Source organism: Natrix helvetica (assembly GCF_964273705.1).
Source record: "Natrix helvetica genome assembly, chromosome: 1".
In the NCBI taxonomy this organism is placed as follows: Eukaryota; Metazoa; Chordata; class Lepidosauria; order Squamata; family Natricidae; genus Natrix; species Natrix helvetica.
Genome location: NC_138548.1, coordinates 304386258 through 304410101, shown reverse-complemented (window position 1 = coordinate 304410101; position 23844 = coordinate 304386258). Strand labels below are relative to the sequence as shown.

Below are 23844 nucleotides of genomic sequence, written 5' to 3'. Positions count from 1 at the left end.
TAAGCATGTCTGCGATCTGATCATGTGTAGAAACATATTGAAATTTAACAAAACCTTGCTTAACTAATTGCTTTGTGTTTTGATAACGAATGTCAATGTGTCTGGACCTAGAACCTGTAAAATGTGACTCAGAAATATAGACAACAGATACATTATCTTCCATCACGGTGATTGGTCGAATCGGATGTGTCCAGATATCTGTGATCAAAGCATCAAACCACGTTAGAGAATTACAAGCATCTGAAACACAAGCATATTCAGCTTCAGTAGATGAACATGAAACAAAACTCTGTTTTCTCACTTGCCAGTAAACAGGACAACCATTTAGGAACATCATGTAACCAGAAGTGCTTTTGCGTGACTTCTTGTCGCTCGCCCAGTCGGCGTCAGCAAAACAAATCAGCTTTGGTTGATCAGTGTGTGTTGGTTCTAGCAATAACTTCATGTGTTTAGTATGTTTCAGGTATTTCAACAACTTCTTAATGCATGACCAATGAAATTGTGTTGCCTTACCTACGTGTCGTGATAAAAGATGAACACTAAGTGCGATGTCAGGTCTGGTCCAACTACTAATGTATAATAGTGAACCAATGACTGAACGATAAAGTGTTTGATCCTCGAACTCAGGACTTGGTTCATGTGTTAAGTTGTGAAAATCTGTTTGCATGGGTGTCTTTGTTGTGCTAGCATCTTTCATGTTGCAATGATGTAGAATGTGGTCAATTTTCTCCTCTTGTGAAAGACTAAACCCCTTCTGTGTCTTTTCAATTTGAACACCTAAATAAGTGCTAATGTGTCCTAAAGATTTTAGTGTGAAGTATCTCTGCAAACTTTTGGCAAAAATCTCACTCATTTTCTTATTTGGACCAATATAAACAATATCATCAACATAAACAAGAATTATCTCATATGCATTGTTAGATCTTTTTGTGAACACGCATTCATCAGTTTCGGACTTAATAAAGCCCATTGAATTTAGTTTGTCAGTAAGACATAGATACCACATTAAACCTGACTGTTTCAGACCATAAAGACTTTTGTTCAGGAACCAGGTATCCCCTTCTTGCTTTCGGAATCCTGGAGGGCTTCTCACGTAGATCTCTTCATCTAGGTCTGCATGTAGATAAGCTGTGTCCACATCAAATTGAAAAACTTCTAAACCAAGAATAGTTGCAGTGGTTAAGGCAATTTTTACGCTTTCAGTTCTGACTGTTGGTGAGTAAGTGTTTGTGTAGTCCTCAGGATAACGTTGAGCGAAACCCTGAGCTACAAGTCTGGCTTTGTATAAAGACTCACCATTCGGTTTCTTCTTGATTCTGTAGACCCATCGGGTGCCAATGACTTTCTTGTTTGCTGGAGGTTTTGCAGGTGTGAATACATTAAGTTTCTTTAAACTGTCCATTTCATCCTGCATTGCATCATACCACTTGTCTTGTTCTGAATCAGGAAGCTGTTTGATTTGTGTGAATGTCTCTGGAGGAAGAGTAACGTTGCAAATCAAAGGTACTGGTGTTTTTGTCAGTTGCCATGAATAACGTTGTGGAGGGATTCCTTTTGTGGCCCTCTTGGAGCGTCTAGGAACAACAGACCAGTCTTCTTCTTCTTCTTCATCATCATCCTCGTCCTCACGTTCGTCGCTAGCATCAGCATCCGCGGCTTGCGAAGACGGAACATCAGGTTGTGAAGAACTGGTAGAAGGAACATCTGCCTGCGAATTGTCATCAGGCTGCGTGGCATCTGGAACACCATCTCTAGGAAAATAAACTTCAGGATCATTGGAATGAATCCTGGACCAGTCAATATCTTCCTCAAAATTATCAGATTTTGAAATGACAATCACATGTTTAGTATCAATGAATTTATACCATTTTGAATTATCATCAATACCCATAAATCTCAGTCTCTTTGCTACTGTACCTCCCTTTCTTCTTTGACTTAAGGGAGTGTTCACCATAGCATATGAACCAAAAATGTGAAGGTTCTTGAGATCAGGCTTATAGCCATACAGCATGTAGAAAGGAGTTTGATTGATTACACTGCTCCAAGTACGGTTGACAATGTAATTTGCATATTTGATTGCTTCACCCCAGTATGCGTTACTGAGATTGGCATCTTCTAGAAGACAACGCATCATGGTTTGTAGAACCCCTTGTCTTCTTTCTACGACTCCGTTATGAGCCGGTGTATATGGAGCAGATGTCTGATGAAGAATTCCATTCTTACGCATCCAGTCCTGGAAACGCTGAGACATGAATTCTGCACCACAGTCACTCTGGATTCTGGCGATGCGAACTTGGTATTGTGTAGAAACAAACGCTGCAAAGTCTTTAAAGATCTGAAAGGTCTCAGATTTCTCTCTCATAGGATATACAAATCCATATCTAGAATGATTATCTACAATTGTTAAAAAATACTTTCTGCCACCAAGTGTTGGTGGGAAAGGACCCACTATGTCAGTGTGTACCAAATCAAAAATGTGTGTTGACCGGCGTGTAGCGTGTTTTGGAATTGGAGCCGCCTTGGATTTAGCCTTTTTGGAAACGGCACAATCCAAAAACACCTTACACCCCTTTAGATCCAAACCTTTTGCGAACTCCGGCATCTTTCTAAGAACACGGAAACTGGCATGCCCCAATCTTCTGTGCCACTTGTGAATACACCTGGAATGCAAAGGTTTACCAGTTAGTGAATTCTCAACATTAACAGTTTCATGAGGACCCTCAGGCTTGCTTTGAGCAATCTGTTTCTGTTTTGTCTGTTTGTTGGCTTTAGGAGCCTTTGGCACAGTAACGCTTTCTCTCTCTGGGACAACTCTCTCTGGGTCTGCGTTGTGCCTTTTTGGAGTTTGCATACTTGCCTGTGCTTGCCCTTTAGGCTTTGGCTTTAAGTAATAAACACCACCAATCAGCATAGTTTCAGCAATAATATCACCATCTTTAACTAAGTAACTTGCTTTTTCGAGGTGGTGAACCTGGAACTTTAACTCTCTAGATAAGTGACTTTGACTAAGCAAATTACTGGTTGCTGAAGGTATGTAATAAACATCAGGGATGTGTGTATCGAGCTCTTCAATGTAAACAGTTCCTTTTCCCATGACCTTGCAAGTGTGGTTGGTGAAGGAATACAGTTCTCGATACTCGGGCTCTGGTTCGCCCATCTCTGTGAAAAGTTCCCTTCTGTGGGTAACGTGCACAGCTGCTCCACTATCTAAAGTCCACAAAAGACGTCTGTCGAACTTTGGATCAGGTTGTGGAACGTTGGTTATGGCCAGTGTCACAAGTGGAGCTTGTGAATCACGCCTTGGATCACGACGACCTTGTCTTCCGCCTCTACCTCTGCCTCTGGAATCTGTTCCTCTGGGCTGGTACGTGGCGGGAGCTGGAACTCGTTGGGGACAATCCCGGGTGTCATGTCCCACACGGTTGCAGGTGTAGCATTTTGGCATCCTTGGAGCGTAGCCTCTTCCTCGGAAGGGACGTCTGGCTGGAGCCTTTGACGCTGGAGGTCGTTGCAGATGTGGGGTAGCTAACCTGATAGCTTCGTCTTCCACTAAAAATCTGCAAACGTGGTTAACTGTGCGTTGAGCAATAGGCACGTAGTTAATCTTTGCAACAGCATCTTTCCATTCATAATTCAATGAGTTAATGATGATGCTAATCATTTGGATATCATCGATTACATGGCCATTTTGTCTCAATTCACTTCTCATTCTTTTCAGTTTGGTCAAATGTCCACCAATTCGTTCACCAGGTTTCAACTTCGAACCATGGAACTCAGACATGAGCAAACATGAGGATTCAATTGAAACGGGCCTGTAGCAATCTTCCAAAATAGCCCATATTTCTTGGGCAGTTGCATCAGGTGGAAAGATACCTTGGATCTCAATTTCCATTGACATGAGCAAAGTCGTGATTGCTCTGTTTTCGAGGTCTCTTATTGCAGGCGTCCACGGTGGAGGAGGAGGATTAAAAATCATGGAATGTGTGCCTTCTCTTCGAAGCAAGAGCGCAATTTCACTGACCCAGGCTTTATAATTCTCTCCTGACTCCTTTAATTTGGACTCACCAGTCAAGGGGGTGACTGTGAATACCTGCTGAGGAACAATTTGTTGCTCTGGTTGCAAATCTGGTTGTTGAACCAGGGGATGCTGGGGTTGCATCATTGGCCTTTGCGTGGCAACATCAAATTGGCTTCCTCGAATTCGCCTTTGGCTTTGCCTTTTTCCATCTAGGGAGGATTCAATGCCGCCAGGGGGTGTTGAAGACTTAACCTTTGAGGGCAAAGTTTGGGCTTCTGTAAAACTCATAGACAGATCTCTAAAGATCTGGTCCAATTGCTTCATCTTTTGCTGTAATAATTTTTCTCCGCCAGCAGATGGCAGTGCAGCTTCACTTTTTGGCTGCAGTCGTCTATACGTATGCGGAAGTTCAGTTGACTCAAAGGGACCACGTGACCTCGGTGACGTGTACATGTCTCTTTGTTCTAATTGACCAATGAACTCTGTGGGGTGTGTCTTAGGCTGTTGTTTTGAAGACAAGATGGCGTCCTCAGACATTTTGGGAGTGGGGGAGCTCCTCCTACTTTGCTTTATTTCCTCAAAGCACATTCTCGCCTCCCTAGCATATCTTTCGAAACGTTCTATTTGATCAAGATAGCTTTGCATTTCTTGCTCATTATCTGGGGGGATTTCATAAAATCTGCTTTCTGCGTGGGAGGATTTTTTTTGTGCCGGCAGTTGCCATTCATCAATCGTTTGATAATCTGCGAGGGTCTGGGAATGGAGTGGCTCTGGCAGAGTGGGAAGTTTTGGCTTGGCCCCCCAAAATTCATAATCTCCTGGAGATATTTTAGAAGGAGGAACCACTGACCTCGTTTCGTGGATGTCGCGTCCTGTAGCTCCTTCCCCCATATTTGGCTCGGCACTTTGTTGCTCCTGGAATACGTTTGAAGGTTTTTGCTTCTCTGTGTCCGAGGAAGTCTCCTCGTCAGAGGAAGCTGATTCATCTGTGCTCGCCCCATCTTTCCTTTTCTTTTTTTTCTTTTTCTCCGACATTGCTAATTAGGCTTAGTCGGTTATCTTAAGATAGCGCGAAGAGAAAATACAGCCATAAATTGTAACCATCTCAGCTGGTATCATCAAAACCATCCTCTGCTACCAAGTTGTCAGGGGAAAAAAAACGCCTGATATCTGAGATCAATGGACCGTGGCTGATTCCCTTCCGCATATCTTTTGAGATATTGAGAAAAGTAAAAGTCTTTAAGTATTCTAATTAATAAACAAACTTTAATACGAAAATAATAAAAGTAAATGAAACAGAAAATAACTAATGGTTACATTTTGATAATGAAAGCTCCGTCTGCCAAAGTTGGCTGCCGAACAAAGAAGAAAGGAATTTTGGAATGTGTAACGCGTGCGCAATAAATCACTTTCAGATAAGAACCTTTTTTGTTTTATGACCTGCGCAATAAAGCTTTCTTAGTTTAACTCTTGAATGTCAGTTTATGCCTAGCAAACTTTTTAACATCGTGACAACTATATTCTCAATTTTCCATTTCATGTAGTGTATATCTTTGGGGGGTTTCTTTTAGGAAAAGTAACCATAAATCTTATGCCCAAAGAACTCAGGGAGAGTTTGCTAAGAAATATGGAAATATTTTGATATTTGGCCTAAGAGTATACCAGAATGAACTCATAGTATGATTGTGCTTTCCCACTATGTTACCACAATATGTAGCTTTATTTGAATGTTAGCATTCTACAGGCTTTGTTTCCAACTCTAGGTTTAGATTGAACTATTTCCTGGATATTATTTATGTAATTTTCTCCAAGTTACCATTTTTCTTTCTTTTTTAGAATGCTATATTATTTTAAAAATTGCAAGCCACCTAGAGCCTTTTTGGAATCAGGAGACCTCAAAATCCACAATATAAATACTTAATTAAAAATAACAGCAGTGACAGAGAAAAACACTTATTGTACCTCAAAAATATAATCCTTTCCATCCTTCCCATGGACTGCTTTGACAGCACATATATCCAAGCCACCAAACATCTCAGAGCAACTATCAATCCAGAGCTTGTATCTGGAATTTGAAGACAAGTTCCCATTAGCTTAAAAGCACAATACTGTCCTAATGGAGATTCAGCTAAATGGTTTTGGTTTAGACTACATTCAGAATATTTTGTATCCCATTCTTTAAAAAAATCACATAGAGCAGTAATTGGAATACTGTATATCTAAGCTGTCATACTTTTATAATATACAAATGGTTCAGTGATGCCGCTACATCTATTTTAAGCATCAATATACATTACTTAGGAGTTTGAAAACTCGATAAAGTTCGGAGATTTCCCATTAGAATATTGAAGAAAGTTTATTATGAGTGAATCAGATCTGGGAGAAATGTATATCATGCTGTGTTTCTTATTATTATACATTTTCATTTTTAAACTATACATCTCTTAATATATGTCTGTTCTATTAGCTTTACATCCCATGTATAAGGAACAATCTGATGTATGTTTATGTAGTCAAAGAGACATCTGCCATGGATGCCTAACAATATATCTTAATCTTGCTTAAAGTCACCAAATATATTATTATTCTGAATTAAAAATGCTTAATGTCTTGTATTCATTCTATATGATGCAATATAACTTTGCAGTACAACGTTTCTGAGAAAGTCACCGCATATATATATATATATATTGAAAAAAATCTTATGAAAAAGCATTGAAGATAGTATGATTGAGATTTTCATTTTTTATCAGCTTCATTTTTAATAGGCTTTTTTGGATGTATGTCAAATTCAACATCTGTAGAAGTGCTGACTGACATAATTAGATTCATTTAGTTAACAGTCACCTCTATTGTAAAGTACTATGTATTGAATCTAAGTATTTCATTATGAGCCTGTAAAAAAATAAAATAAAATAAAGATGTTTTGAAAAACCCTCATTATAAAATCAAAAAAGCATTAAGAATATTTAATGGATTATACGTGCAGAACATATGAAAAATGATGTTGAAAAGAATAAACTTGCCTTGAACAATTTACTAAAAGCATATCTACACAATAACCTTTAGATATCTAATTCAATACAATATTCCTAATATGAATTTTCCAAAATTTGATCACTTGGATAATCTCAAAAATATTATCATGATTTCATCCTGGTTAGCACTTAGATGGGGCCACAGGAATATAGACTAAACTTGGAATTCCAGAAAACATCCTAGAAAAAATACAATGGTAAACCATTTTTCTCCAAAAAAAACACAACATAAACAGAAGCTGACAGACTTGCCTCTTTCACGCTTTCATACACAAAGAACAGGCTTCACTATTGTGTATAAACTCACTAATCTTTTCCCCCATATTCTAAAGCAAAATTAAATGTGTGAACCAATCTCATATCTTCAGTAGTTACTCAAATGAAAAAACAGACTCACAGAGAATCTTAATATTTTACACTGTAGTCTAAAGAAAACCAATCCAAGGGGAGGAGATAATCAAATGGATTAACTTTAACTAGTGAAATAATTTTATCAAGGATTCCTTTTGTCAGCAGTATAAATCAGTTTTCTATGTAGTCCTGCATATACCTCCCAATCAGGTATGAAGGATTGGAGGATTCCTGATAAAAGTGTGAATAGGCTGGACATGATATTTCATATTTTTTAAAGAGATACTTTTTCATGTAAAGCCTAGGTTGAGGAGTGTGATGAGATAGGCAGTACCTCATGGCTCCAGGTTTTGCTACATTTTTTCTATGATGTGAAAGTGGACACTAGATGAAGACCTAGTTGGAGTGTACCCCAAATTAGACAAGGCACCCTGTAAAACTTGGAAATGAGAGAAGAACAGGGCAGTGGGCTGAATAATCACAAGATGGTTGGTGACAAAGAGAAGTTTGGGAACAAACTATATGAATGGAACTTCATATTCAAGCAGTTGTTTCTAAATCTCTGTGTGTACATGCTTCTGAAGTGGCCCTACGATCTCTACAGTTTCAATCAGTTCTGATTCCAGTAGAAACAGAAAGTTATGAAAAGAAAAAACTAAAAACAGAGAAAGTAAAAATAAAAAATCTTGAGTAAACAATTTACAGAAATACTTATACCTGTCTGTCATAGCAATTTGTTCTAACATTGCAGATCCTGTGTTTGTCTTCCAATTTCCAGATATAGAAGTTCTCCTGTGGAGAAATAGAAATGCTAAAGAAGCACATAAGTCTTCTCAATTTAATTTTGTTATTCACTGTGCATTTATTAGGAAAAAATGCTTTCCAATACAAGTGTAAAATATAAAATAAAAAAAATCCTGAATAAACAAAAGTATGTAATTTGATTTGATCAAGAAAGAAGATACTGAAAAAATAGCTTTCTGCATTGAATAAATGACTTGTAGTCATTGAATAAATGACTTGTAGTCATTTTAACAATACAAAGGATCAACTTAAGAACTTAAGTTCAGGAAACCCATTTTAAAAGAGAAAGCATTCAACCTAAATAGATATTCGAATATGACAGATAGTTGGCATTGTGTCAATAATTATATAATTACACAAAAACTATATGATTAATCAATACACCATGAGATCTGAATCTTTAACCAGTATTATAAATAAAACCTGTGTGCTTCTGCACTGTATTTTAGGGAAAAATTATATTGCGAAGATGTAGATAGTTTCCTATATGTCTGCTTTTCTGGTGTTTGTTTTTTACACTGTGCCATTTCCTTGAAGTCCATAATGCAATGCCCACATGTATAAATCTTTAAACATTACAAGAGCTCTGAAACTGGGAATTCCTAACTACCTGTAGTTTAGTCAACTGGACATTAATTCATTATCATGTAAGCAGCAGAAGATTGTAGTACCAGAGATTTTGAAAACAGCATTGAAGCTGTAAAGGCAGCTTATATTTCCCTTGCCACCTCTTAAACTAGTTGGTCTTTGTGCTAAAATCACAAGTATCCAAAACAGATTAAAATCTATTATGGAACATAAAGCTCCTGACTAAACATATCAAAATAATGTTGATTTGTAGTATAACTATGATTCAAGTATTTTAATATTTAATATGATTTAACTGTAAAAGCTAAAGGATTTTGTCTCAAAGTTTCTAATGTCCCATCCTTTGAGAAGATGTATTAAAAATAAAATTTTAATTAAATTAAATGTATTCATATTTCTGCTTGAAAAATGTTAGGTAAAGATTCCCCTGCACATACTATACGTACTACTCATTTCTGGCTCTAGGGGACAGTTTCAAAGCTAAAGAGCCAGCGCTGTCCGAAGACGTCTCCATGGTCATATGGCTGGCATGACTAAACAGCGAAGGCGCATGGAGCGCTGTTACCTTCCCACCAAAGTGGTTCCAATTTTTCTACTTGCATTTTTATGTGCTTTCAAACTGCTAGGTTGGCAGAAGCTGGGACAAGTAATGGGAGCTCACTCTGTTACGCGGAACTAGGGATTCGAACCGCTGAACTGCTGACCTTCTGATCGACAAGCTCAGCCTCTTTAGCCACTGAGAAATGTACCAAATATCAAATAACAATCCCAAGAATCATACTATGTATAAATGTGAAAAAAAAACTAGAGGAATAGACTACTCAGACAGTACTGTCTCACAAAACCACTTTTCTATAGTATCCCTAACAGATGAGCATCTAGCCTTTGCTTAAACATCTCAACTGGCAAGCCCGCCATTTCTCGTGGTAGTCTGTTGCAGTTGCAGTTAATACAATTCCCCCCCCCCGATAGCCAATAGAAATCTATTTTCTTTGAATATATACTTACGGTTTCTTATCTTGCCTTCTGAAGTAACACTGAACAATTCTGTTCCATTTGCTACATGGCAACTTATCAGATAGTGAAAGAGAACTATCATGCCCACAGTCTATTCCCTTGGAGAATATGACAATACCTTTGGATTTATGTTATGTCTGTAGACTATTTATTTTATTGTTGATTGATTTTATGATGGGCAGCTATAAAAATCAAATAAATAAATTCTTTTTTTGCAATTGCTTTATGGCATATTATTTTCTCTGTTGAATACTACTGAAGCTAATTTGGATTTTTTAAAATTAACTAATTAAATTTTAATTTTAATATATATTTGAAAAATACAGAATATATAAATAAAATATTGGAAATTATATTAAACAATGTTTCCATGTTTGTTCAGAATGCGTCTTGTTCTCACTCTATTTTAATATATTTGTTTGAAAAGGGAAAGATTCAGTTCATATTTCTGAATAATTTAAATATATTATTAGAATTGATGATTGTCAGTCCTGCTAAAGAAAACAGATTACCTACCTTTCCTAAAACAGAGTAAATAATGTTCATTCAGTCTCAATATGGAAGAACAACAATATCATACAATCCCAGAATCTATTTGCTCACATGTAGGCTTTATAGTTGTTTCCAATCTTTTGGATCCTGATGTCATATTTGGAATCTATGTAGGGTTCAGTGGTCGCATAAGTTTGGGTAAGGGCTACCACACTGGCTATATCCTGAAAATCATAATGGTTGTCTACTTTGACCTGTTTTCAGCATCCAGAGGTATTTTGCATATGGAAAAAGAAGAAGAAAAAGGAATAAGCAACAATTAAATTTCTAGGAAAAATGGACACAGTATTTCTAAGCATAATAGATTTTTAAGAGAAATACATTACTAGTCATTCTTAACTATCAATAACAATTGAGGCTTGAAAGTTAGGATATTTAATTATCTGTCTGCATCAGTCTCCTCTAAGTTCTACATTTATACCACAATTATCCCTAGACAGGAATTGATTGTTTGAGGGACAGATGGGGGGCTATAATACAATGCAACCCATCTGGAAAGCAGCAAGTTGGAAAAGTTTTTTACATATAATTTTTCAGACAGATTATATATTCTATGTAAAATGAAGACATTCCTGTATATCCTGTCATATGTAGTTCATGATATTCCATAAATAAAATTACCCTGAAAAACAATTTTTATAAGTTTGTCCCAAAGTAAAATCAATTGGCTAGGACCTGACAAATTATAGAACTAACATACAATATACAAAATCTTTCTATTTTTGAAACAAAGCATTTTCTTCAAAGAATTTTTACAATTTAAAGTGTCTTTCAGTTTATGATTTGAGTATTATGAGTTTTTAAACTTGTGCTCAAGAGACTAACAGACAGTATATACCTAAAATTAAGCAAATGCTAAGGGACAGACACCATAACATAAAAAATTCCATAATAATTGCTTGAAGTTTTAATCTTTTTTGTTGGAGAGTTTGAATTGGGCAATATTTACATAACCATCTTCTAAAAATCATTTGTTATCTTTCCCCAAGATATATAAATAAAGCATGATCACCTTTCCCATGCCTGAATGAGCATGTCCAATTTTCACAACAACAGGAAATGTTGGCAATGTCAGCTGGGGAAAAGAAAGAAAAGAAAAGAAAGGAAAAGAAAAGAAAGAATTAAAATAGTTACATAACCAATGGATAATTCATTATCAAGTTCATGTTTCTCTGTAGATAAAAAGGTTGCATTAGAAGCCTTTTGAAATGCCACGTATTCTCCAAAGCACCTGAGGGCAGGGCAAGAAATTATACTTATTTTCCAGAAGTGTCTGAATGACTAACCTTTCTTTTAAAGTTCAACAAGCATTTTGCTGGTTGTAGTCCAATTTGGAAGGCTTAAGATATTTGAGCTACTAATCCATGTTTATTTTCTCCATTTTATTTATTGTTAAATTTAATGACTGAAATGATAATAATTTGTAGAATATAATGTCTGTCTGTGTGTCTGTCTGTCTGTCTGTCTGTCTGTCTGTCTGTCTCTCTCTCTCTCTCTCTCTCTGTGTCTGTGTGTGTGTGTGTTATGTTTAGTACAGAGAAAATGTGATTTCTTTTCTTTCTTTTGGCCCATATACACAGACACAGACAAACAAATACAATCTTAAACTGGGACAAAACTACTGCTGCTTGCTGAATGAATTTACTGCACTTATGTAATTAACAATTATACAGTCATGATAAATATGGCAGAAATCTTGCCATTCACAAATGATAGTCTGTATAATCAGCATAATGATGTGATGAAAAATATATAGACAGCAAAAGATTACAAACTAGAACTGAAAACAAGCCTTAGTGTTAACACACTGTTTACTCAGATAACGTGTGAAATGGAAAATCTGATTTACAGTATACCACACACGTGCAATTTGCTAAATATCCCAGAATTGAATATTGTTCTAAAGTGCTTTCCCAACCATTGCTGACAATGACTTATAATAATTAAAGTACATTTCTTCTGATATAAGAAATTTCTCATGTTTCACCAATAATATGCTTTTGGCTTAAAGAAAGGAAAAACAGTTCCCATGTCAGGAACCTTAAAAGTTACTTAAGATAAATATATTTTCAGAATGGAGTGTCAGAGGATTTCTGTGCCCAATAGAAAAAAGTTTAATCTGCTGAAATTAAATTGCTGCTTGCTCTAAGAGGAAACTGGATCGTCATTAGCAAATTTAGTAGAGGGATATTGAACAGCGAAAGAACATTTTCTTCAAGCTGGCCAGTCATCCAGGTGTGTTTCAAGCAGCATGACTCCTCTACTCAATTCCTTGCTATTTCCACCACTGCTCCTTCTAACCCTAAGTATTCAGGATCCGACTGAAGCTTGCAGCTGTCACCCGGCTCATCCACAGGAAGAAATATGTAGGTCTAATATTGGTGAGTCACGAATCATCTATGTTTTTTACTGGACAAACTAGCAGAACAGTTTAGAGACATGATTAGCTGTATGCTCACATCTCTGCAATGCACTAGGGTCCATATCTCAGAATGAAAATCAGCAGTGTAAAACACTATCACACAGGATTCCCGGGATAAAATGAATTTCAAAAGGATGTGAAAGTGCTTAGTTTGGAATTCTCTGTTTACCATCTTTATCTTTAATAATTTATTGGACTTGCTATATTAAATTTATCTTCAGTAATCTATGGAATGATATGCACTAGAACTGTTTCTGAATATTGTTAACATTTAATATATAAGTAAACATGAATAGGGGGTCATGTAATATGTATGCTGTACAGATGATAACAGTAAAACAAAGTATACATTTACAATTATAATCTGCTTCTTAACTATCTTAAATCAAGGATTTATCAAGTTCCTTTCAGCTGATTTAAACTTCACAGTTGAATATTTTTACAACATATGCTAGACTCTCTATGAGTCTTTCCCCCCCTCAGTTTAGATATGGGACTTTGTTAATTCATGTTGCTATATGCCTAAGGTGACCAACTTTTTTACAATGAAAAGGAGGACAAATAAATTGGAAAAAATATATCGTAAATAAAAGAAATATTTTATTCATTGCAACAATAATACACTAAAATATGATATATGCATAATAAAAACATTTGCAACGTTTTATATTGTAATTATGCTTACATGCCTGTTAATTATTATTTAAATGAGTACTTTTCCATTGAATTAATATTTTTTGTCAATGTATCATCTTCTAACAATATATTGGAAATATCTGAACAAGAAATATCCTTCATATTGAATTTTATGGCAAGTGCTGCAGCTAGAATATCAACATTCAATCTCGATTTCTCACTTGTCGAAAAATCATTGGCAATTGAAAAAAACTCTTTCAATTGCTGCATTAGTTCCAGGGCAGCACAACGTAAATTGAACAAGTATAAATAAATGTTCACATGGAATATGTTCATTTTTGAAATGGCTGAAAATATCCACCCATCTTTTATCAATTTCAACATGTTGATTTTCCCATTGCATTAATTTTTCAGAATTTAAATATACATTCAGTCTTCTAATTTCTTCAAAGAGACAATTGTCGTCTATTTTAATGTCTAGCATTTCTTTAGATAAAAATTCAACACAAGATTCAATATCTGTTCAATATATTTGCGATGAAGTAAAAAAAAACCATTAAAAACTGTTTAATAAAACATGAATTGTACTTACCGCTGTATAATTGAATATTCACTGAGAAAGAAATAATTACCGTGAGTCATTCAATTGCTGACGTGCCATGAGTCTACTGTGTGCATATGTGCCGTGTTGTGTTTCAGTAAGAAGTAAACAAAGCCACTTGCACGCAGCGCTCTCTCTCAAGGTCTCCCGTGCGGAACGCATGCGTCTCATAATCGCATCTTATACCGCACTATACCGAGTCTTGACGAATTGTCATGTCAAATACAAATACGTCACATAACGCGCAACAGATTAGTCTTCAAATATCGAAAAGGAGGACATGTAGGAGGACACTTTTCGAGGGAGGACAGAACTTACAAAAGGAGGACTGTCCTCCCTAAAGGAGGACGGTTGGTCACCTTAATATGCCGCATACTAAATACAATATACAGTATTGTATATACTATACTATTTATAGACAATCTCTCTCTCTCTTTCTCCCTGCCAAATATATAATCCGCATGAATATATATATAAATTTACAATGTGATAATCCAGAATTATCCCAAATGTGACATTTTGTCATTTTATCAATTCAAGATATAGCTTCTATTCAGAATTAAAGATCAAATGTAAAACATTAGTTTCTGAAATGTCACAGAATTACCATTTGTATGGAAGAGGCAGAACCTTCTGCCTACTGATTGCTTTTCTGTGTTGATAAAATCTTTGTAACCATGACAAGCTCTAACCTGAGTAAATCCATCAAGAAAATTACCTAGACAAGCAGTATAAATTATAAGAGAAAAAATAACTTAGTTTAATTGTTAGATAGGGCAATGAGAAGGCAGACTCAGGTTTAACACAACAACAGCTCTTTATTACAACAATCAAGTCTGTACAATCCAGCAGCAGTTAGGTCTGACAGCTCTCCTTTTATAGGGAGCTGTCAGACCTCTCAACCAATCAGATTAAACCTCTGTTCCTGCCTAAACAGAGGACTGGAGTGGAAACCACAGTAGCTTGTGTTAATATCTAACATTAATGATAAAACAATTCACAAAATGCAGGTGTTGTTTCTACGAATTCTTTTGTGTATTACTTTTCTGAAATATGATATATATTGACACAGCATGTAATTGTGATCAGCTGAGATGAAATAATTATAGAAAGTTAATTTCTGATTTAAGTTTATATTTATATTTCTTTATTTTAAAATCCATATTTCCATAGTTTTGAGCTTAAAATGAAATGAATAGTTTTTAGGTGGCTCAATTACAAATCATTACATAGTATTTTAGGTGAAAAACCAAAATTAAAAATGCATTATTTAAGTTTTATTTATTCAGGGCTCTCTGTTTTTAATCTGTTGAGCACTTGTGAGAAGTAAAAGCTTATCAGTATTTGTCTATTCTACATACACAGAAGATCATATTAATGTTATATTTGTAATCATACAAAAATATATATAGCAGGTATTAACAGATCCATAGTAGACCATCCTAAAGCAATTTTAATGTTATGGTACATGCAAGCATATTCATAATAAAATAGACAGGAATAAAATATTCTGTAACAAAACAGGTTGGAAGGAAGACTTGAATGTTTACAGTCAAGTCCCATCTAAATATTTTTATCTTTTTGTAGTAAACTACATTTAAAAAGAACATTATTCATAAAAGTCAATTCTACTAAGTGTTTGATTATTTATTCATTGAATTGTGATTATTTTCTTTTTTAACTTTTATTTACTCTGAGTTCTCTGAGCACCAAGGACCCTTCATTTCAAACATGAGCTACAAATATTCTCTTTTACTGAGATTTATTTATTTAAATTTATTGGCTGCCCAACTCCAATGGAATAATAATTGGAGGAGAAGAAATTATATATATATATATATATATATATATATATATATATATATATATATATATATATATATATATATATATATATATATATATATATATATATATATATATATATATATATATATATCTACTGAAGCTATTTACAAATGGATATTCTATAATTGTCATACAATAAGGTTGCTTTTATGCAGATGTTAGCTTAAGTAAACAAGAAAATCCCCCAGCTGTGCTCCATATGATGCAATGTGGTGGTCTTCAGAGGATGGAAGGACTGGAAGCCAAGGACATTTGCCCTACTTCACCAGCAGCAAATGGAACATTTCATAGGGCACTAAATTCCCATTTCCCTTGCTAACCACTTTTACAAAGAATTTAATTATACACAATTCATTAATTCATTAATCATTCCTAATCCATTTATGATTCCTCTTCCTGTATCATAAAACTTTTGATCCAAGAAAAAATATGTTTGATCCTCTAGTTTACAATGAATCATCTCTCTCATGGTTGTGCCAAAATCTCACTCAAAATATTTCAAAATGGAATGTTTCAAACTAAAATTCAAAATGTTCTTTTCTATCAGTTTTTTCCCCAGGAAGTAGGAAATACTAAGACTTCAAAAGTTTTCCAGCAACAACCAGAAGAGGTTGTTTCATACTTAGGGCAACATTTTTAAAATGAAAATTGGCCATTAAAAAAAAAAAGAATTGAAACAGTCCAAATTTCAAATGCTTCCTGCATAAAGATTTTGTTGGTGTTATAATGCTAGGATGTGTCTATCCATCAATGAATGGGCTTAGGCTAAGGTAACAAAGGTTGGCAGGAACATCTTCAACAGACTCTTTTTTTTAAAAAAAGATGTTTCATCATGGACACATCAGCTAGCAAGGATTTGCATCATTGCAATAGAAACAATAGAAATAACAGAAAGGACATTGGAAATCAACTGACTAGGAAACCACAGAAATGATAACAGAGTAAAGGCAAGCATTGTATCACCCTTTGGAGGACTAAAAAGATGATATATTTTCCTGTCTTGGCAACTGAATTAGTTAATAAACAAACTTTTATAAATAAACATCTTGGGGTCATGTGATTGCCACTTGTAATTTTCCCAGCTGGCTTCCGACAAGCAAAATCAATGGGAGAAGCTGGACTCCGTTAACAACTGTGTGATTCATTTAACAAACGTGACAGATACAGGAAATCAGGCATGACTCACTTAACAGCTACCTTCCTTAGCCACAAAAAGTCTGGTCACAATTGTGGTCATAAGTCAAGGACTCCTTGTACCTGCATATTATATCATTTTTCTTAATTTATCTTTGAGGATAGTTGGTACTGTGTTTCTCAATATTGGAAACTTTAAGACTTGTGGACTTCAACTCCCAGAATTCCTCAGCCAGCAATTCCTAAAGTTGCCAAGGTTGGAAACCTCTGTGCTATAGCATTTCTTTCCTTCCCTTTTTCAGAGAGCCAATGCTACCAATGTCAATGCTGTGACAAGGAACAAAGTTCTTTTTAGTTTTTGAAAACCATTCTTGATTTGTGTCTGTTTATTACCATAGCACAGGGGTGTCCAAACTTGGGAACTTTAAGACTTGTGGACTTCAACTCCCAGAATTCTCCAGCCAGCATGGTTGGCTGGGGAATTCTGGGGTTGAAGTCCACAAGTCTTAAAGTTCCCAAGTTTGGACACCCCTGCCATAGCACGTAAGCTAATTTGGTAAAATTTGTTTCCTGAAAAACAGGATGTAAATCATTTTAATAAAATAAATTATTGCTTTCACATTACTATGATGTTTAGGGGGAAAGACAGTTATTTTTTTTTCACTCAATTTTTTCCCAATAATGTTTCTTTTTATTTCAGTGATTTCTGCAACCATACTGAGTAAAACAGTGGTTAAAGATTCACCTTCTTCTGATGAAATGATCCGGTATGAAATCAATCAAACAAAGGTATCTAAAACCTTTTGTCTGTTCTGAGGCTTAAATGGCAGGAAAAAAGACATCCATTTATGAGACTAAAATTTGTTTTGTGCCATTATATTGACATTGCAACCAATGCTTCAATAGGAAGTAAAGACACCTGTAAGGTAGACAGTGCTCATGCAAGTCTTCCATTTCAGAACTGAAACAAAGCAGGAAGTAAACAGGCTCTTCTCACTATTTTACTATTTAGTGAAATAGTATTGGTGTTCTTGTAATGCACCTCTGCAGCTCTCAATGGCCACCAGTAGCCATTGAAAGGTGCCTTTCCTGGTCTGTGAGCAGAATTGCCTCACTTATTATCTAATAATGGCAATCATGGCTCTCCCCAGCATTTCATTAAAAAATACATCTCTTTCCAAAGACCCAAAACAACAAAGACATTGAAAGCATCTCATCTGCTCACCATAGTGGCTATCCTCTTACATGATTTATACTTTCATCCTTTACGCTGACCTGCAGCTCTGCAATAATGCTGGCAGATCAAGGATTGGAAATTAGATTCTCCTGTACAGACTGTCCTGTAGAAATTATTGGAACAAAATGCTCCTGTGCAGCTGCAAACAAATGTTACCCATATGCAAAAAATGTTTAACTGTAGCAAAAGCCAAGAGAGATCCAACAAGACTGTTAATTAATCAGTGGAAAACTCAGTTTCCTCTTCAACTGTATTGGAACCCATTTCTGAGTCAAATCTTTAGTTACATAGTAGCTAAGGGAGAAAAATAGCATCTCATTCATAGTCAGGATAAATAACGGTGAATTTGAAAACAATGTAAATGTAATTACAAATATTTGTGTCAGAAACAAAACTTGAATAATTCCAAACATTATTCCAAACATTTGCAAATAAGATTCCATTTTATTATGAGCAGATTTTGTGTTGTATGGAAAAATAGCAGCATTACAGAAATACGAAGAATCCTTAAGAGACAAGAGGAACAAAAGCATAGTGTACTTTAAGAGATATAATATCCAACAATAAAGTTAAGAGAGAAAAAAAGTAATAATTCTTTTCTGAACATAATATCAATTTTAATTTCATGTCATATTGCCAGATTTTCTACCAGGATGATCTGTAAGGTAATTAAAATATATTAATAACCTTAAAACATAGGTAAGACAGGTTATATGACATCATCAAGAGCTGTAGTGGAACAGTGGTTAGAATGCAGTATTGCAGGTTAATTCTGCCAACTGCCAGTAGTTCGATTCTCACCGGTTCAGGGTTGATTTAGCCTTCCATTGCTCCAAGGTTGGTAAAATGGGGGCCCAGATTGATGAAGTCAATATGCTGACTCTGTAAACTGCTTAGAGAGGACTGTAAAACACAATGAAGTACTACCACTATTGCTATCTGTTCTGTACATGTTTGCTAAAGAAAGGATCCTGTTTCTTTCCCATTTAGTAACTACTGTTGATTCTCCTAGTCTTGACTATATTGGCTGTTAATTTTTTTTTGACTACCTTCTTGGAATTGGGTATAGTAGAGTGAGTAGGGTTTTTTTGTAAAGAGGAGGTTATATAAGGCACAATCTTTCTCAACATTCTAGAAATCTTAAAATAAATTAAATAATTGTCAATGTTATTTCAAGTAGAAACTAAGAGATTGTTACATCAACAAATATACTAAATTTTTACCCTAGAATGGCCATCTTCTCCTAGTGCAGTGCTTCTCAATTATTTTCTGTCATGCCCCCCTAGGAAGAAGAAAACATTTCGCGCGCCCCCCCACGTGACTGTAAATAGTATCATTTGTCTATAAAATTGTTATAAGTACACCTCTGCACAACATAGCACACGGGTCTTTCCTCGTCTCCCACAGTAGTCACATGCTTTCTTTCCTCTTTCCCTCTTACTTGTCTATCCTTCCTTCCACCCTCCCTTCCTCCTTCCCTTCCTTCCTGCCTCCCTTCCAGTTCCCTCCTTCCTCTTTCCCCCTGCCTGCCTGCCTTCTTTCCCTCCTGCTTATCTATGCTTTCTTCCTTCCTTGCACCTCCCTCCCTCCCTTCTGCCTGCCTGCCTTCTTTCCTCTTTCCCTATCCTCCTATCCTTCCTTTCTCCCTCCCTCCTTCCCTGCCTCCCTTCCAGTTCCATTCTTCCCTCCTTCTTTCTGCCTCCTTCCTGCCTGCTTGCTTTCTTTCCTCTTTCCCTCTTGCTTGTCTATCCTTACTCCCTCCTCCCCTTCTTCCCTCCCTCCCTTCCAGCATCCCAGCTGGAAGCAGCAGCACAACAGTCGCCGTTACCAGGGGCGAAGGGGTGGCGGTGGCAAGATCGGGCGACCACCGCCCCTTTGTCCCTTCCCCAACAGCGGCTGTTGCGCTTCCGCTTCCAGACGGAATGCTGGCGGTGGAGCTGCTGGCGGGGAGGCGAGCTACACGGTGGCGAAGACGGGCGGTCCCATGCTTCCCTCCCTCCCACCCCCGCCCGAGCAGGCTTCTTGCACAGCTCCAGCCCGCGGCTCCAATGAAAATCCACAGTCCGAAGTGCTGCCACTTCCAGGCAGGATATATTATGCCTCGCCCACGCCTTCACCGCCGTTGCACCCAGATGGAAAGGGAGCCTTAGCGCCCCCCTTTACGGAGCCTCGAGCCCCCCCAGGGGGGCGTGCCCCACTATTTGAGAACCGCTGTCCTAGTGGGATGAATATATTCTTAAATGACATTTTTTTTTCCTTTTAAAGAAACAGGAGTAACACTTCACATTTTCTTCTGTTTATATCACTGTTTACTGCAACCCTTAGCGACTTTTTTTTCTTACTCCAAATGCAGTTCGGATTTGCAACAAACAAAAAGCCAAACTGGTTATTCCTGCTTGTATAGTTTTCCCTTACTGGAAGGATTATTTTCTCCAACAAGGCTACCCAAGTTGTATTCCTAAGTGATAGTAGCTGGAGTTCATACTCCACCCCACCCCCCCTAGTTTGGCAGAATGAGGCCTATGTTTGCTTCTGGAAGATGGAAACATAACCAACTCTATTCATGGCTTGTTACTTCCAAATTAAATAAATATAATGAAGGTGCCTAATGTACTATAGAAAACAGCAGCTTTCTAAAATGGATTTGTATGTGCTAATCTGTTTTGAAATACCTGCCCTTTCATTTCTGATCCCAGTTCAAAGTGCTGACTTCTCTTCAGAAAGGATTTTGTCCCTGTGTTTTAAAAAAACATTTTTGTTTGATGTTTTTCCATACAGTTTGCAAATAATTTCATTTATATATTTATTTATAACATTTGCATAACTTCCCATATTAAAACTAACTCTGGGCAGCTTACAATCAATGAAAGAGTTATAGAATCATAAACCAACCATGATAAAACTAAAAAGCAGGAAAACCTGGAGCCACAGTGGTATTGAGGCCAACTCTCATCTTAGCTTCACCTTGCCTTATCTTGGGGTTTGGGGGAAGACCCATGTTCTGAATGCCCTCTGAATGGATAAAATGCTCGGGGCCTCTTGGATCTCTAGGGAGAAGGCGTTCCATAGGGCAGGGAGTATAATGGAAAATGTATATTTCCAAGGACCCACCAGATGGCAGGGTTTAATGGATCTGGAACATGCCTACTCTACCCACTTTAGATTTTAACTTTAGAAATAAACATGAAAGTCATATATTCATATTTTAAAAGAATCCTATCAGCAAGATTCCAGTGAGAAAACATTTAGTATTATGATTTACCATGCCAGGTTAGGAATTACTATTTTGAATGATAAAATTACTTTAAATCAAGACATTGACTATTATTCATTTTTTTAAATTGATATACTGCCCATCTCACCTAGAGGTGACAATTATTCCTTGACTAATTACCACAATTAAGAATGGAAATTCAATTATTAAGTGATACGGTTGCTAAGTGAGTCATGCCCAATTTTACAATTTTTTGCCATAGTCGTTAAACGAATCAGTCATTAAGGGGATCTTGCTTTTCCAATTGACTTTGCTTGTCAGAAACTAGTTAGGGAAGCCTAAAGGTGCTTTTTTCAAGAGGCAACTGGACATCTAGCTAGGGAAGTTGCAAATATGACCACAATCCTTTCTTTATAATGATTTCCCCCTTTGTAGAGTTTCCTCTCATGGGCAGTTATGGTTTGATTATGTACCACCAAATCATTCTTGACTCTTAGCAACCACTCAGCTTTTCTCCATGAAGATCTGTCCCTATCTTGACCCTTCAGCTCTTTCTATTCTACAAAGGGGAAAATCAAAAATCATTGTAAAGGAAGCTTTGTATAGTAGTCCTTGACTTACGATCATTAATTTTGTGACCTTACGAATAGACAGCGGTATTGACAAGAAAGTGACTTATGATTAATCTTCACGCTTATGATCTTTGCAGTATCCTGATTGTCATGTGTTCAAAATTGGGTACTTGGTAACTGGAATGCATTTTACAACAGTTGCAGAGTCCCAGGGAAAACTTTCCTAGTTAGCTTCTGACAAGCAAAGCCAATGGGAAAAACCTGACCACTGTAACTGACTGTCTCTACTTTTCTACTGATCATCCCCTTGTCTTTCCTTCCATCTTTCCCAGCCTTATCCAGGGGACTGGATTTTCACAGAATGTGTCCATAGTAGGGTAACTTCAGCTTCATTATTTGTGCTTTGATTGAGATCTTGCAGAGGCTTGTTCAATTATCCATTTTCTATTTTTTTTGGCTGTCCATGGTATTATAATTAATGTGATAATCTAATTCATTCATGGGTGTTCACAGTATTTGTTGCTTACAAAAACTAAAAAACCCCACTATATAAAGAGTAAAAACAATAACCCCCACCCCCTGGCAGCAACAAACAATCAAACAAGCCATTTTCCCCATGCTCTCTTGTACATAGATACAGCAAGCGCAATAGAAAAGGTGGAAGCTAAGTAGTGCAAATGTTAATATTCCACAGCATAATGTTAAACAGTATCATGCAGGCTTATATAGAATTTTCTTTTTCCTAATAGATGTTTAAAGGTTTTGAAAAGGTGAAAGATGTTAAGTATGTTTTCACAGCTATTTCATCAGCAATCTGCGGGGTAGATTTAAAAGTCAGAGAGAAGAAGAAACAACAGTATCTTCTTTCAGGTATAGTATATTAAAGCCAATTGTGAAAGTCAGACAATATCAACATTTGAGCCTTATAGCTATGAGTGACATTTCTGTTAAAAATGTAAACATTTCTAGAAAATAATTACTCACTCTCTCCTCCTCCTCCACCTTCCTCCCTTCCTCTCTGTGTATGTAGCATATAGAAGTAAATTATAAGAGCAAATGAGCACCACTCTGTCTGTTACAAGATATGTGGACTCACCTCCTTGAATAAATTAAAATAAAACAATACTTTTTATTTCCCTTTCCCTTCAATAATTTAAAAATAAAGGAGGGAGAGAGGGAAAACTGGACAAACTTTGTAGGTGTTGGTGACACATACATTTAAATCATCATTTTTTCTGGACTTATAACAGGTTATATATTCTACTAGACAATGTGATTGATTTAGTGCCTGTGGATTATGTCTTTGGCCATGAGAGTGTCTGAGTTCCTCATTTCAATATTTTCTTTATTTCAGGTAGTTTGTCAAATAATGGAAGAGTTTTTATTTATTTATGCAATTTTGTTAAACAATGGTGTAAACTTACCCGCTCTCAAAAGATAAATCTAAATAACAACTATCAAAAGGGCTGTGACTGTAAAGTAAGTATAACAATTAGATTGGAATATAATCTACTATTGCTATAACAGTTGTGCAGCAACACACATATAAGCAATCAATATAATAATATACCTATAATGTAAATGTATGTATGTATGTATGCATGCATGTAAGTATATGTAAGGAATGTAAGTAGAATAAAGCAGATTTGTTAAAATGCATAAGCTTTAACCTACCTTGTCTAAATGGTACATCCAAATACTACAGCAATCTGTCTTGGGATGGTAGTCCTTCTAGCTATGTTGTAGTACCTACAACTGTTTTCTATACCTATTTCTCTGAGCTTTGGAACAATTTTCTCAACTGTGTCATAT

General features: G+C 36.2%; 1 protein-coding gene across 1 annotated transcript in view; it reads right to left on the bottom strand.

Annotated features, from left to right (window-relative positions):
* Positions 1–23844, bottom strand: part of SYN2 (synapsin II) — a 130374-nt gene that overhangs the window by 21165 nt on the left and 85365 nt on the right. The window contains exons 6-9 of the mRNA XM_081939095.1: positions 11381–11443; positions 10420–10562; positions 8125–8199; positions 5981–6083 (exon numbers count right to left, since the gene is read on the bottom strand). Of these exons, the coding sequence (XP_081795221.1) occupies positions 5981–6083; positions 8125–8199; positions 10420–10562; positions 11381–11443 (384 nt within the window). The remainder of the gene's footprint in view (positions 1–5980; positions 6084–8124; positions 8200–10419; positions 10563–11380; positions 11444–23844) is intronic.